At 43.4% G+C, this 16,647-nt stretch overlaps 1 protein-coding gene across 1 annotated transcript in view; it reads right to left on the bottom strand.

Annotated features, from left to right (window-relative positions):
- Window positions 1-16,647, bottom strand: part of Tln2 (talin 2) — a 414,048-nt gene that overhangs the window by 132,309 nt on the left and 265,092 nt on the right. Inside the window, exons 10-16 of the mRNA XM_052187919.1 lie at window positions 14,860-14,923; window positions 13,775-13,879; window positions 11,610-11,765; window positions 8,044-8,145; window positions 6,829-6,905; window positions 4,574-4,754; window positions 3,292-3,405 (exon numbers count right to left, since the gene is read on the bottom strand). Coding sequence (XP_052043879.1) covers window positions 3,292-3,405; window positions 4,574-4,754; window positions 6,829-6,905; window positions 8,044-8,145; window positions 11,610-11,765; window positions 13,775-13,879; window positions 14,860-14,923 — 799 coding nt within the window. The remainder of the gene's footprint in view (window positions 1-3,291; window positions 3,406-4,573; window positions 4,755-6,828; window positions 6,906-8,043; window positions 8,146-11,609; window positions 11,766-13,774; window positions 13,880-14,859; window positions 14,924-16,647) is intronic.

Genomic DNA, 16,647 nt, shown 5'->3' with positions numbered 1-16,647 from the left:
ATGACCACAGGGTATTATATATATGCATGAGCAGTTCACAATGAAACCCATTATTATATGTAATTAGATTATGTCAATAAACCCAATGTCGCATAATAATTTGGTACTTTTACTAACACTTGGTAGTAATTTTCACTTTGCTTTTTTAGGGAGCAGAGTTAGAAATTTTGGACATGTCAGCTCAAAAGGGTTCTTGACCAACACTGAAGTTTTTCCTATTGACATGACTATCGTGAAGAAACTCAAACATCACGGCCATATGCAGGTGGCATTTTTCCCCCCAGTATACCTGGGAAGACAGGCTAAGTCTTCTGTTTCATGCCTGCTTTACCTCTACCAGGTGACAGGACAGCGGCAAATTACACCCAGGTCCTGGGCCTTACCTTTCTCCTACTACAGTAATGTAAAAGGCATTTCTAGCTCTTATATTTTGTTTCAACCCATGAGATATGTCCAACCTGAAAACTGTCGGCTATAAAGGACTGAAGATAGTGTTTATCTAAAAACTTACATTTTGAGATTTGTAATTACATTTGAGATTACATTATGAGATTTGTATGTGTGATTTATTTATCAATTACTGTTTTATAACTCACTGTGTCAAAAGTCTAGATATGTCTGCTAGTATTTATATTGATAATGATGACCTGCAGGTGAGACACTGATCTAGGCTCAAGGTTAGGGAAGTCACCTAGTATCTTAGTGCATCCCAACTCTTCAAGAACCGGTGAATTGAGGCAGTCACCTCCACATATTTTAATCTGGATAGGGAAGCCCACTTATTTATTCCCATTCTGGAGTTCCCTGAGCAAAATATATATATGGAATTCAGGGACTTGAGAGAAATGGTACCGAGGACAGTAACAACCTCCACCCACACCAGTATAGAGATGGAGAACAGCATTCAGGGATAGCTTTGAAAGAGTGATCCCGCTCCATGAGACAAGACTGCAGAACGCATCTCGGTACTAGCCCTGCAATGCTTATCTTATAGCAGTGTTATTATGTTATTTGTAAAAAACAGTGTTGTTGTTTTACCATGACTGCACATCAGAACATGTTATGTACTCACTCATAAGTATATACTAGCCATAAACCATGTAGTACAGGATAACCATGCTACAGTCCACAGACCCAAAGAAATGAAGCAACAAGGAGGGTCTAAGTGAGGGTCATTCAAATTTCACTGAGAAGGGGAAACGAAATAGACATTGGGGGTGGGTGGGGGTGGGAGTGAGTGGGGTAGGGATGGAGATGGGAACAGGAGGGATCAAGTGGAAGGAGCATGGTGGGAGATGGTATGAGAAGAGAGAACTAGAATTGGTGAAGAGGCATCTCTGGGACAACCTAGAATAATGGAAACTTCTAGGAATCTATGAGGGTGACCCTTGCTAAGACCCCTAACAATGGAGGATATGGATCCTGAACCAGCCACCTCTTGTAACCAGAAAAGACATCAAACCAGCCCTCCCCTAACCTTAACCCTAACCCTTATATCCACAATCTGTCCTGCCTACAAGATGTGCCAGGGTAAAGATGGAGCAGAAATTGAGGGAGTGGCCAACCATTAACTAGCTCGAGACATGGTCTTGAGACCCATGTCATGAGAGAAAACCCACTCCTGACACTATTAATGAAATTCTGCTATACTTTGCAGACGGGAGCCTAGCATAACTGTCATCTGAGATGCTTCACCCACCAACTGGTGGAAACAAAAGCAGAGACCTAAGGTCAAACATTAAACAGAGCTTGGGGAATCCTGTGGGAGAGGGGGGAGGAAGGATTTAAGGAGTCAGAGGTCAAGGACACCACAAAACACAGAATCAGCTAACCTGGCCCGAAGGGGCCCAGAGACCAAACCACCAAACAGAGAGCATATATGGGGTGGACCTAGGGCCTCTGCACATCCGTAACAGTTGTACATCTCAGTCTTCATGTGGAACTCCTAACAGCAGGAGCAGGGGCTGTCTCTGTCTTTGTTGTCTGCCTTCGGATCCCTTCTCCACAACTGAGCCGCCTTGCCCAGCCACAACAGAAGATGCTCCTAGTCCTACTGCAACTTGATATGCCAAGGCAGGTTGATACCCATGGGAAGCTTCCCTTTTTCTGAGGATAGGGAGTAGGTAGGGGAGGGGGGAGGGAATGGCTCAGAGGAGGGGAGGGACAGGAAAGATGCGATTGGAATGCAAAGTAAAAAAAACCTATATCTGTATCTATAGATATCTAGATCTAGATATAAAATTATCTAGAAAGATATAAAGAGGAAAACAAAAACCAACCAAAGCCCTGCTGATGCCCAGGCCTGCGCACAAAGACTGATTTGTGTAACCGGAGATGTATTTATGATGCTCTGCAGGTGGGTTAGGTGCAGAGAAAGAAGGAGAGGGTAGAAGGCGGCAGTAGTGGTATGGTACTGGGGAGCAAGCTTGCTAGTCCGTGCTTTTCAAAGTTTAGCATGCTTACAAATCACAGGGACAGCTGGCTAACAGGCACCATGACACAGGATGCTGCCGGTGGCCTGTGGTTTCCGCTTCTCTCCTAAGAATCTGGATGATGTCAGTGCTGCTGTCCTGCGGACCACAACCTGAAGTAGGAGGCAGTAACTGATTCTGTGCTGCAGCAGCAAAAGCTACCAGAGGGCCTCAGAGTTCATTACCTCACCCTGCTGTAAGCCTCAGCAGTATTATAGCTAACCAGAGTCCACAAAACACAAAATACCCAGACAGTAGCATCAGTATCCCTGGGAATGTGTTGCAAACACATATTCTGAGCCCCATCCCATACCCACTAGATGAAAAACACACGCTGAGAACAGAACACAATTGAAGATGATGGCTAGGGCCCAGAGATAAGTTTTCCTAAGCCATCCATGAGGTCCCATTGTGTACTGAAATCTGGGAGCTGCCAGCACTATTTAAAATGACAAGCCAGCTACCTGAGTTGAGCTCTTATTAGATGCTCATGCTAAGAATTAGATCATCACCCCTTCCCATCAGCCTTGTTGGCAGATGACAGCGGAAAGGCTCGAGGGGCTAAGACGCCCAGATTCATAAGGCAGTGAAGAGAGGAGCTGGGATCAGTGGGCTCCAGGGTCTAAGTCCTTAGCACAGCTGTTCTCTTTCTCTATGAGTGCAATAGAGAATCAAAGCCCCAACACACACCAAAACACATAGATTTCTTTATCAGCTAGCTGGGGGCAGCTTCATCCAGCAGAATCCGACCGAGAACCTAACCTTGCTCTGAACGAGGACAGAGACACAGGATGAGACAGACGTGCTGATGGATATTTACCATATCTTGGCCGAGAGGTGGCAGTGAGTCCAGCTCGCTGAGGTCATCCTGAGCCTGCTGGACAGCGTGCATGCTTGTGTTGATGGTCCCCATAAGGGCTTGCTGCGCCGAAGTCTGTGAAGACAGATGAACACAAGGTGGTGAGCAGAATCTGGGGACTGACAGGGCCTCCTTGCAAAACAGAACAAAACTAAACCTTCTCCGCCAAGAGCACATCTCATTACGCACCTGAACTAGCTCCCATTTCAACCTGAGGGCTAGAAATAGCACATTATATTAATAGAACACAAAGCGAAGGTGATTGCAGTGAAGGGCTTATAATCAGAAGGGTGTGGAGAGCTTAATTAGCAGACAAGAAGGCTGATGAGTGGCTTTACAAGGGAGTTCAGGGGAGACAGTTGATCTGAGTACTGTGGATCAAAGATCTCACACACAGAACACAGATGGCTGTTTGATAAGAAGGATTCTTGATCATACTCCAGGACTCTCCCCAAGCTTATAGCCAACCTGCTTCTTTACAGCTGAATGAATTCCTAACTTTGATATTCTTGAGTTCTCAAAACTAGCCCAATAGCAAGGGATTCCCAAAGAGGGCCTGAGTAGTACTGAATCAGATGAATTAGAATGGGTCCAACAAGACAAGGTTACAAAGGAAGATCACAGATGACTGGCCCATTTCCCACATTTCAGAGGGTATCAGGGCCAGTCAGCTTGAAGCTGCTGTAGGGGCAAAGGGTCTGTTTCTACAGCACAAAGAGGTTTGTGGTGGATAAATTGGCAACTTAAATAAAGAGTCACCTTGGAAACCAGCCTCTAGGTAGATCTGTGAGGGAAGACCAATTTCTACCTTGGGTTAACTAGGGTGGGAAGCCCACTCTAAATGTGGGTGGTGCCATCTGTAGGTTGGGATCTTAGACTACGGTAGAGAGAAAACCGAGGTCCAGCATTCACCCCTCTATGTTTCCTGGTGTGATCAGCTACTTTACACTGGCCAACCTCCTCTTTATACCAATGGACCATGCTCACAACGTGTGAACCAAATACATACCTCTTCCTATAAGTCACTTTTGTCAGGTATGTTGCGATGGCAATGAGAAATACAACTAAATACAAGGTCCCTCACTCTCCAGCCATTGATTCTAGAAAGGGGCAATTAGTCATTCAATTACAGGAATGCACCATTGACTTGTGGTTCAGATGGGAGGCCGAGGGTTCCCACATAGAACCTGTCACCATCTCTAGAGACCCAGAGGTTAACAGATAAGTGATCAGGAAGTCTCACCAGCGGAGGCATGTGTCCTCGGTGCATCTGTCCGACCATGACCTGCTGCTGTGGTGATGGCATGCTGCCAACATTGAAAGTCTCAGGCCCACTGGAGCCAGAGCGCATGACAGCTGGCAGTGCCACCGAGCCATGCTCTGCCTTCCCAGTCCGGTTGAACTGCTGCTGCAGGATGGTCGATCTGTGGAAGAGAGGGCTGGTCAGCGGGAGCTAGACACTCATGCAGCACAGTACAGCGGGAAGACAGCAGAACTGCGCACAGCCCAAGATTGTGGAGACCACTTAAGAAGCACACACGGTGGACATGGAATGAAGAGCAACACGGAATGCTCAGTGGAAAAGTCTCAAATGAATCCAGTGAGGACCAGTGTCAGTGTCTCCATTGGCAGAGTCCTGGTATTATACAATTCATTTGCTCTTAGGACAAAACAAATGACAGTCCTATCGCAATGACATTCTGAGGGAAGGTTAGGATATGCTGCCTATCACTTGTTCAATCACATGGAAAGAACATCATGCATCAGGTTTCCAATCTATATAGTGATAGATCTACCCTTGAAAAAAATGTGCAAATAAATTTAAGGAAACTCTCTCACAGGTTCAAGTCCACTGACCACAGAGGGCATCTGTCAATCTGTCATCTCTGGGGGCTTGAGAGACTTGCATCTTTTCTAAAAGATTCCAATCAGAGATTAGCATTTACATACACACACACACACACACACAGAGACACAGACACAGACACAGACACACACACACACACACAGAGACACACACGCACGCACGTGCGCACATACATACACACATAGACAAATACACACACAGACACACACACACATACACACACGCACGCGCACACGCGCACACACACACACACACACAGAGACACACACGCACGCACGTGCGCACATACATACACACATAGACAAATACACACACAGACACACACACACATACACACACGCACGCGCACACGCGCACACACACACACACACACATGCACACACGCACACATGCCTTCTTAAGAGTTTTAGAATGAGTGGTAGGTGTAAAGGACTTTGCACATGTCTAAGTAAGGCTCTAGAGAGAGGGGACAGTTCTTCAGGACCCTGTGGAGAAGCCACAGGAAGGTCTGTGGAATACAGGTGCCTCTGAAGAGGTGAAGAAGGAAGGAGAATTTTATACCAAGAGGCAGGCTCAATCTTAGACCATCCCTGTTAACCAAGTTAGCATCTCAAGCAGCAGAGGAAAATGTGAGCAGAGGTGGATGGTGGTTTATGAAGGGTCCCGGCAGCTTGGAGTGTGAAGAATAATCAATGTCCAGAACTCAAACCTACAAAGAACATCTATGTCACCTCGGCTCTATTTGGGGGCAAGGCTCAGAGAACATCAGAGAAGCAGAGGAGGAAAAAGTTTTGAATTTAAAATAACAAGAATCTTCACAACAGCAACCAAAATGTGCCAATGTTCTGTGTGCATCACTAGAGACTCCATCATCAAAACCAAATATAACAAGGTGATAATGCTGTGATTCCTCGTTTCTACATGGGCTTGGGAAGGGAGAAAATTCAAGGTCAGCACAAATGAACAGACCCCCAGATCTGCCCCGAGCATGGTTCCTGTGAGTAATTTTTTCCCTTTTCTTTAAAAAACAGTGTTTGTATTATTTTATATGCATGAGTGTTTTGCCTGCATGTGTCAGTATCTCACTTGCATTTAGTGCCAGTGGAAGCCAGAAGAGCATGACTCATTCCCAAGGCTGGAGTTATAGGTAGTTGCGAAGTTACCATATCCCAGCCACGGTGAACCTGGGTTCTCTGGAAGAGCAGCCAGTGCTCATAAGCACTGAGCCATCTCTCCAGCTCCAGGAGTCCATTCTTAGCCCTGTCTTTTTGCTGCCTCGCAGCCTGGGAGAGGAGTGTGGCATGCTGTCAGTGCTTTATGTCCACTAACCACACCACCAGCCAGGCTCCAGAATCCCAGGACAGAATCAAACGGAAGCCAAGTTACAGATTTCAAGGTAATAATCTGAAATTTACATCAGAGATGCTGAGCAGGAGCCAGGAAAGCTGACTGCTTCCAAGATGGCGGTGGACACCATGCCCTGCACACCAGTTCCCAGGAAATGCTCAGCACCCACACAGGACAGCTGTATCACATCCACAGCTCATCTAGAGGCCATGACTGAAGCCTTGACTAACCCACCACCATGCCACCTCAGGAGGAGGCACCTCCCTAGCACCCTGGATACTTACTTTTTTGGGGAAACAGACTCTTCTAACATGGTTGACTCCTCATCCCCTTCCAGCCCAAATCTATCTTTGCTTTGTTTCTGCAGGTAAAAGAGACACAAATGAACATCAGCAAGTCCTAACATAGGACCACCGAATGATTGATGGGGCACAAACAATGTACTCAAATTGACTACAAATTCCGAGCACTGGAGAGTTAATAAGAGAAGCACAAAAGCATGATGCCAATAAAGTAGAAATCTGCAACTCAATATGCAAATATACCAAGCCTCGTGTTTATCATTACTTACACAGCAAAAAGTCAGGCACATTTATTAATTGAACAGATTGTATTGGGAAGCCCTAAAACGTCTGATTTTCTATATGCTGCTATGGCACACGGTGTCATTATGTTTGGTTAAGAACAAAAACTCATGAAAACCACAATGCACACTGTTAGTTCACCCCCTTGGGTTTCCACAAAGTAGGGAAAGCAAAGCAAAGCAAAACAAAACAAAACAAAAACAAAAACAAACAAACAAACAAAAAACTATGTAGAGAGGAAGACTCTGAGGAATCAGGACAGACGGTCCTAGCTAGCTCTAACTATCAGCCTGGCGTAACTTGAGGGATTCCCTAGAACAGTATGACCTGTGTATTCCTGTAGGAGGATGTCGTGATTGTTAACTGACTTAGGAGGCCCAACCCACTGAGTAGCACCATCTCCTGGGCTGTATAAGGAGGATGACTGAGCACGAGCATACACCAACCATCACGCAGCCTCCCTCCACGGTTTCTGCTCTCCTCCCTTAGCTGTGAGCTCCCTGGTTGGAGGGAATGCTGTGTATATAGGACAGCATGGGCCTGACTTACAGGTTCCCACTGGGCTTCCTACCCATACGTGCCTGCAGGATAGACTTGGAACAGAAGTGGGAGCCAAAGGAACCTTCTTCCTTTAGTTGCTTTTGGTCAGTGTGTTTATCATAGCAATGGAAATCAAACTAGAACACAGACCACTGCTCCTTACCCAGCAGTAACAGATACATATATATACTGTGGCAAAATCAGATATGCTCAGAGGATTCTGGGTCAGAGATCTCATACACAAGCAATCTTAATGCTGAAGACCCAATCTGTCACTCAAACATTTCAAATAAGGATCCCATTTAACCTGGCTTTGTCACTGAGCCTTTTACCAAAGTAGCCTTGACTTTCTCCATCTTCTTCAATGCAACATACCTTTTTGAGGATGATGTCAATGTATCCTGCAATCAGCTGGGATATTTGCTCCCCCTCTGTGGTTTGTACTGAATAGTAGCTTTCTTGGTACTCCCCAAAATCCTAAAAGAGCACATTAGGAGAAACACAGTTACATTAGGTCTACCAAACACTATGAGGCCACACAGAGCAGCTATGAAGCTGTGACACGGCTCACTTTACACTGGCTACATGCTGAGGAAAGCCTGAACTCTAAAAACGTATTCAACGGTAGATATTTAAAAAAACAAAACTAAACAAAAAACAAAAACCCGAATGGTTGAAGGAAAGAACTGACTTTAGCAAGACGTCTTCTTACCTCCCCCCACCCCTACACAAACATAAATACGTGTCAAAATAAAGGGGGGTGGGGCTCTGGAAACTGTACAAGTAGACAGACACAATTGGAGCCTTAGGACTAACGGAGACCTAATGTACTCCTGGGCTTTCTTTTCCCCCATAAGCCCCCAAGCAAAGAACTGGAGAGGCCAGAATACCTTGAAGTAGCCATTCTTGAAAAACCTACCCTTTCCAGAGGACCCGGAGAACTAGACAGGAGATGCAGCCCCACCAGCAGCATCCCAGACATGCCAGGCAGGGGAAAAGGGCCACTGTATTTCAACAATGAACACAGTAAATTTCTATATGGTTCCCCTGTCTCCCTAGAATCACAGGCCTGGTGGCTTCTGCTTCTTCCCATCAAGGTCACCAAGCAATAGTGAGCCATATAGAGAATGCTGTCTGTTGTCACAGAGAAAACTGAGTGTATCAGGTTTCTGAGTGCATCAGGAAAATAAGGAAACAGACATGATGGCGTGCACCAAATCCTAGCACTTGGGGGGCAGAGGCAAACAGAAGCTGTGAGTCGGGTCTACTAGTGAGTTCCTGTCCAGCCAAAGCTACATAGTGAGTACCTGTCTCAAAACAAATAAATGGAGGTAAGGCAAGGGCCAGAGAGATGGCTCAATGGTTAGGAGCACTGGATACTCTTGCAAAGAACCTGGAATTGGTTCGCTAGCACCCACATGAGAGTTCACAACCATCTGCATTTTTTCTTCTAGAGGATCTAATGCCCTCTTTTGGCCACTGTGAGCATCAGGCACACCTGAGATGTGTAAATAATTACACAGACAAACATTCATACACATGAAGTAACAGCTTAAAAGGAAAAGGAAAATAAAACCCCAAAGCCTGAAAACATCCTCAGCATGTTCTCTGACCATAATGAAATCAACTGAAAATCAATAACAGAAAGAAAGACAACAGGGAGATCTGCAAACAACTGACCAGGAAAGGACCAAAGGAGAAATCAATCCCAGACAGTCAGCAGGGAACGCACCAGAAACTGGGAGATTAATAAAAGCCAAAAGAATTCCTTATGAGAAGCCTCACCTAACTTTACATCTTAATGAAAATGTCAATATACATTTCTGTCTTTTGACTGAGGTCATTAACCAAGTTTATTATAGATATTTCCTATTTTTAAAATAAAAAAAATTTTTTTTATAAATACTTAGAACTACTTTGGATAGACCAACTACAGTATCAAAAGAGGCATAACAAAAATAATTTCCCCCAACTTACCTATTCCTGCCCGCCTTTATTTCTTTCTTTTAAATATAAATCATCTTTATTCATACAACAATAGAGAAAAAAATCACTAACTGAAGACTTGAAAGCTTTATACAACTGAATAGTTGCTACTGACACAGCTGCTTAGATTTTTTTTTCTAGAAGTTAACAGGAATGGAGGTGTTGCACTTAAACAGGTTAATGATTACTGATATTATAATTTAAAATTCCTTTCCCAAAATACCACTCTCAAGTCTCAAAGCAATTTTCTTCTCATATTCCTAAATACAATGCGTATCTGTATACCAATTTTAAAATTTAAAAATACTCCATTACTTCTCACAATGGAAGAAGACAACGGACATGGCTCTCTGAAAACGAACACCTGTGTTTTGGGGAACCCCTCCAAACATGTAGGGTTCATCCAGCTACAGCACACTATGGAAGGTGCAGACTCTAAGCATTCCTTTCAACTAGCCTGGCCTTATCGTTCTATGATCAAATTACATGACCTTGCAAGTCAGTTTTATTCATTCATTTTATTTATTTTGCTTTAAACTTTTAAAAAAAGATGTACTTATTTTATGTGTGAGTACTTTGCCTGCATGCATATATGTGTACCATGTGAGTGCTTTGTGCCTATGGAGGTCAGAAGTAGGCATCAGAGTTTTTAGAACTGTAGTTAACACATGGTTGTGAATTACATGTGGTGCTGGGAATCCAACCTAGGTCCTCACCAAGCCTCACCAGCCCCACATTTAGCTGTCAGCTCGGCACAAGATAGACTTACCTGAAAACACAGCTTCAATTAGGAAATTACCAAGATGGAATTGGCCTGTGAGCATGACTGTGGGAAACTGCTTTGATTGTTAATTGATATAGAAAGACCCAGCCCACTGCTGGCAATATCGTTCCCTATGCAGGGGATCCTGACAGTACAAGAGTGGGGAGGCAATCAAGAACAAGTAAGCACGGTTCCATGTGTCGACTCTCTCTGCTCTTGACTGTGGATGTCTTACTTGTCTTGTTTCTGCCTTGCCTTGCCTTGCCTTGCCTTGCCTTGCAACAATGGACTGAAATTGCTTTTGGTCAAGGTATTTTATCACAGCAACAGAAAAGAAACAAGAACAGTAACCAATCATCCTTTCTAAACTTCTTTATACTTTTAAAAGATGCCTTATTTTACAATGTCTGCACGAAAATAAAGATTCCAAAGACTTTCGTCTGTAGTTCACATCTTCCAGTACTTTTAAAGTATTTTTTTCTTGCTCAACTTGCTTGACAAACTGCTCGAATTTTCAGAATTCACATGTAAATGTGTCCCTAACTGGCTACATGGCTATATTCTGTTAACAGCAAATTTTGAAGTTGAAAGGGGGATAGAGATCAGAAAGCCTGGGCTAGTCATTTATTTACCTTCTGTGAATTTCCTGCTGTTCTCTCATCTTAGCCAATGCTAGAAACCACGAAGCAGTTACTACTATCCCATTTTAAGTTGGGGAACTTGGAGCTGACAGAAGAAAGGTAACCTGAACATGGTCGCAGAGCAAGGAAGTGACAGAGTAGAGTTTAGTATTACCCCAGATTTCTGCTGTTTCTACAACACTTCCATACAGTCTGTTCTTTTCTCTAGACAGGCTGGGAAACACAGTTCTGAGAAGGATTCACACATGAGCCTTAGTTTCCTTTCAGGATATACAAGAGGTATCCTCAGGTGCACACAGTTGAGAGTCCTCCCAGTGAGCACCACTTTCCCATCCATGAGTTCCAAGAGGACTGGGGCACAACATGCAAGAGGAAGCTGTGTGTGAAGAATCTCAGTGCTGCTCAGTACTCCTGTTCCAGTGCCCACTATGCCCAAGCACTGTGCCAACTTCTTTCCCCATGCTGTCCCTTTAAGATGAATAATACCCGCAGGCTGCCTTCCAATACCACCCAGGACCACACCAGTCCCCTCAGTGTCTGGTTATTCCTACCAGTGTGAAGCTCTTAGGTGAAGCTGCCCAGCGCTTGACCGTGGTGAGCGGCCACTCCTGAAGCACCTCCTTGGTCTTCTCATCCACACGCATGACGGAGTCCTTGGTGATGCCCAGGAGGCGGGGAACCAGCTTATTCTTGCCTTTCATTTTTTCCTGGAATGAGGGAGGCCAGTGGTCACAAGCCTTTCTAGAACACAGTGGTTTGGGTGTGTTTCACCTGCAGTCTGTTTACAAACCGGGTATGGCTTTTAGGAAAGCCAGATGAATGATGCACTGAAATGTGTCAATACCTACCCATCCAGAACCTTAAAAGTGTTTCCACTTTGACACACCTTATTTTTGGAATTACTTTGTTTTTACATTTTTAAGTGTACAGAACTTTGTCACAAGAAACACAAATGGAGTTTGTCTTAGTGAAAGGCTGGAAAGAACTCCAATTTTCACTAACAGAAGACTTTATATAAATAAACTATGGCACATCCAAAAAGAATGTTACCATGCTTAAAAATCGTTTTGTAGGGGGCAGAAGAGATGTCTCTGTGGCTAACAGCATTTACTGCTCTTGCAGAAGGAACACATTTTGGTTCCCAGCATCTACATGACAGCTAAACAATAGCTTCAGTTCCAAGGAATCTGACACCCTCATCTGTCTTCCAAAGGTACTTCATGAACAGGCACACACCAAACACAGCTATCAAAAAAAAAAAAAAAAAAAGTACCCACATACACCAATATAAAATAAAAACATTGGAGGAAAATAAAACTTATGGAAGTAAACTATCCATAATAAGTAAAATAAAAACTATACGATACACAGATTTAAACAACAGCAACAGAAATTGTACACATAATAGTGTAGAGTCTCACACATCACAGGGAAGCCTTGAAAATACTATATAGCCAAGGATGACCTGAAACTCCTGATCTTCCTTTCTTTCCCATGTGTTGGGATTACAGCCACCATACCTGGCTCATGAAACAAAAGCTTTAAAGAGTTATTTTACATGAAAAGATGCTGGGAATGATTGCTAAAATGTTACTTAGGCTAGCAATGCTTTAAGTACTGTCAGGAAGAAAAACTTTTCAAGTGGTATGTGCTGAAATGCATATGTCTACACAGCTGTCGTAAGTAACGTTGGTGTGTATGTTCACGCTCATGAAGAATGCATGTTTTGGGATGTATACCCACACCTGACACTGACATTTATGCTTGCACTTAAAGCAGGCCTGATGCTCGCTAAAACAGGCACCATCCACAGACCTCAGACTCCACAAGAGTCTGTCATCATATTTTCCCTCTGTAAATGAAGAGACTATAAACTTGCTGAAGGAAGACATGGCAAATGGCAAAAGCACAATGGGAACAAATGTCTAATCGTAGACATATTGTTAGCATGGGGTATGTGTGGGTGTGGTCCAGTACTCAGGAGACAGATAAAGGTCTCTTCAAGTTCGAGGTCAGCCAGGGCTACATAATAAGACTCTGTCTCAAAATAGACGATAGATAGTAGGTAGATAGATAGTAGGTAGAAATGATATGATAGCTAGATAGCTAGCTATAGATAGATAGATTATATATGTATGTGTGTGTGTATATGTATGTATGTATGTATGTATAGAGACACAGATAGACAGAGACGAACAGGTAGATAGATTAAATAGAACCCATTTCCTCACAAGAGGAGGACACAGTAGTATCAAAACATGTGTAATGAATGGGAGAGAACAAAGCACTCTATGACCCTCAAGCCCATAAAAGACACTGAGAAGTATTTAGTTCTTTTAAACAAAAGGTCAGTTTCAGGACTAGGAAAAATTAAGTATAACATATATGCTGACATGGATTTAATCTCATTGTCAGTGGTCAACCATTATCACTTATTTTAGAGACTTCAGGGTTCTGAGTTGACCTCTAGGAATGTCAAAACAGCAGCAGTGAGACTGTTCCTTTGCAACACAAGCAAGACAGAGTTGACTGGAGTCTCGGGCACAGCAGGGCTCACTCACTAGCCTGGTGCTCATGCCCTGAATTCACTTGCTGCAGTTAGATTTAAGTCATGACTGGCCAGATGCTGCATCTAAGGTTCTAACCAAGTCGAGCTTCTTTACTGAAGAGAGCAGGGAAGACCCAGGTACAACTGGTTCCACCCTGGCCAACTCACCTTTACTAGGAAAAAGGACACCCCATATGTCCGGAGGGACCGGGCGAGTTTGACGTACTTCACCTTGGCTTCTATTTCACTCATCTCTCCACAGTTTTTATGTTCCTGCAAAAGCAACAGTGAGGGTGGTGGTGGGGATCTGTTACTGTAGCCTGCTGACAGGTGAGGTATGCAGGGACCAGGAGTGAGTGACATTTCTGCATGCTGCCTCCCACCCCCATGACATAGGTTTGTTTGACTGAGGACTATCTCAAGTCAGAAGTTCAAGTGGAGAGTTCCCAAGCAGGTTCCAGCTGAGTGCAAGGATATGCCCATCGGCAGCATGCCAGGAGGAATCCCCACAAATACAGCATCCTTAAAGGACCCAATATCCCAAAGAGCTCAGGGTTCACATGTTAAACAACATTAAAAAAGATGTCCCTCCAAGAACAGGTAGGGGTCCTTCTAGCATAGATTCAGAATACATCTCTTTCATTAAGCAAAGCATATATACATGTCTGAACATCAACGTATTTGGAAGTGATAATGAATAAAAATGTTTTATACACACACTTTCTATTTCCATTTCAAATCAAAGAAGATTGAGGATTTGGATTTACTAGAGTGTTTCAAAGTCACACAGACAGCTCAACTTTTCTGGGCGACTGTCTAGGATAGACAAGCCACTGATTTTAAAAATAATCCAAGATTCTCAAAAGGCACAAGCTCCCCAATTCTAGCTTCAAAAACCAAATCTCAGGACAAAGGGGCTTTGTAAGAGTCTTCCCTGGTGCAGCCTGGAGGCCAACCGCCTTGCTTCAACGATACTGGAATAATACCTTTGAAAATAAATGTATGCACATTTATTCTCAGAAGAACTAAGTAACCTTTAGCAAGAAAGTACGAATTAAGATAATAAATCTGCCCAGAGCAGAGCTGTCCGCTCCCATCTTCGAGTCGGAGATCAGTCATTATAGAAGGAGACGTGCACGGGGGACAACACTTCAATATGGGATGCGCCTCGTCAGAACAGATGAGGACAGAGGGGAGGGGAATAACATATAATAATAGTAACATATAATAATGTTTCTGTACATTTCCAGTACCTGAAATATTCGCTTCTCGGCTCCTCTCTGCTTGATGTATTCTTTTGGCAGGAATTCCTTTAGACTGAGAAAGAGAGGGGGAGGGGAGGCAGCATTTATCACACTCTGTGGTGGGAAGTGGAGACTTAGTAAAACTCTCAGAGTTAAGTCACTCACACTATTATTTTATGGCACAATTAATCTAACTGCACCTAGGATGCACTTAAAGTAAAAGATGGATGTGACCAAAAAGAGGGTGAACAAAAAAGCTTCAATTGATGTGTTTGAAGGAGGAAGGTCCGGCAGACACTGTCACGTGAAAGACAAGTGAGACCAACATATACGGCGTGTGTCCTTTTTGCAAGACAGGAGAAAGAGTATTTTTACTGTAAAAATATTTTCTTACATTTCAAAAAAAATGTAAACAGCTTAATATTTTTAAGAAACCAAGGGAGGCTAATTCTAAAAATTAGAATTTTCTCTGGGAAGAGGAGGAAAACCAAGAATGGATCTGACAAAAGCACATTGTTCAACATACCTTACACTAGGGCTTTTCACTGTGGAACTCACAAAGAAATAGCTAAAAATCTAAAGCAACCTATTGTAAACGTAACAAAGTATCATGTTGACACTATTGCTACAAGAAAAATAATGTTTCCAAATAATCTTGGAAATCAGTCCTTTGGCGGTACATCCTAGTGAGATAAACCTTATGATAAAATGAACAAAAGACACGCGAATCAAAATATTGACTGCAATATTAAAATTCATTTTTATCTATTATCATTTCATATACTGCTATAATTGCATGTGCATGTCTGTGATATGTGTACAGGCACACATGTAACAATGCGTGTGTGGAGGCATTTTTTTCTCCTTCTACTTCTGCATGGGCTAGGGAATTTCTGACTAGGACCCCAAGAGGAAAGTATCCCACTTGGAATGCCACCCAAGGTCACAGGGCCAGCTCCAGCTCGCCCACTCATGGGTTCCAGGGACACTGACTTAACTACTATACACCTGACATCTTCAAGTCACCCTTTAGCCTCCAGGGGCCCTGTGAGATCAGAATTTCAGAGCCTGCAGAGAGAAGGAGAATGAATGAGACCACCCGGTCACACAGTACGGGCAACCTCGACACCAGATGCTTTATTTTTTTAAATGCTCAGAAGCTGCAGGACTCAGAAGACAGATCTGGAAGAAAATCAGATCTAGACTCAAACATGTTCACTGAAATGCCATTTTCCTTCCTTTTGAAGGGTAAGTTGCAATTTTACTTTTATTGCTTATATTTGAAGATATATAATATTTTTTGATAGACAGACATATTGGAAGGATTACTGTAATCAAGCAAACTAGCATCTCTTTCATCTCACAATGGTAGTGTGTACAAATTGCCAGTAGACAATACTGACTAAGGTCCCTGTGAAGGACATTTGCTCCTTAGTCATTTCTGCAAAGAATTAAACCTCTGTCCTCTGATTGCCATCCTACCTCCAGCTTCTTCACATCCACCCTGGAAACCAACTTCCTACCATCTCTATCTGCTTTCTTGATATTCATTCATTCTCTGTCTCTGTCTCTTTCCCCTCTCTTCCTCCTTCTCTCCCTTCAAACTAAGGTTCAAACCCAGGCTTTGCACATGGTAGGCAGGTGTTGTAGATGAGTTACATTTCCTTCCTCCAGAAGCTGTATTCTGTCTTGCTTGTTTCATTTACATCACTTTAGGTTCATCTGTGTTATCAAATGGGCAGGGTCACCTTAAAGGTGGATTACCATTTTGTTGTACATATAATAAAACCCCATTTT

Source organism: Apodemus sylvaticus, chromosome 7 (genome assembly GCF_947179515.1).
Source record: "Apodemus sylvaticus chromosome 7, mApoSyl1.1, whole genome shotgun sequence".
Taxonomy (NCBI): Eukaryota; Metazoa; Chordata; class Mammalia; order Rodentia; family Muridae; genus Apodemus; species Apodemus sylvaticus.
This window is presented reverse-complemented; position numbering and strand designations above follow the sequence as displayed.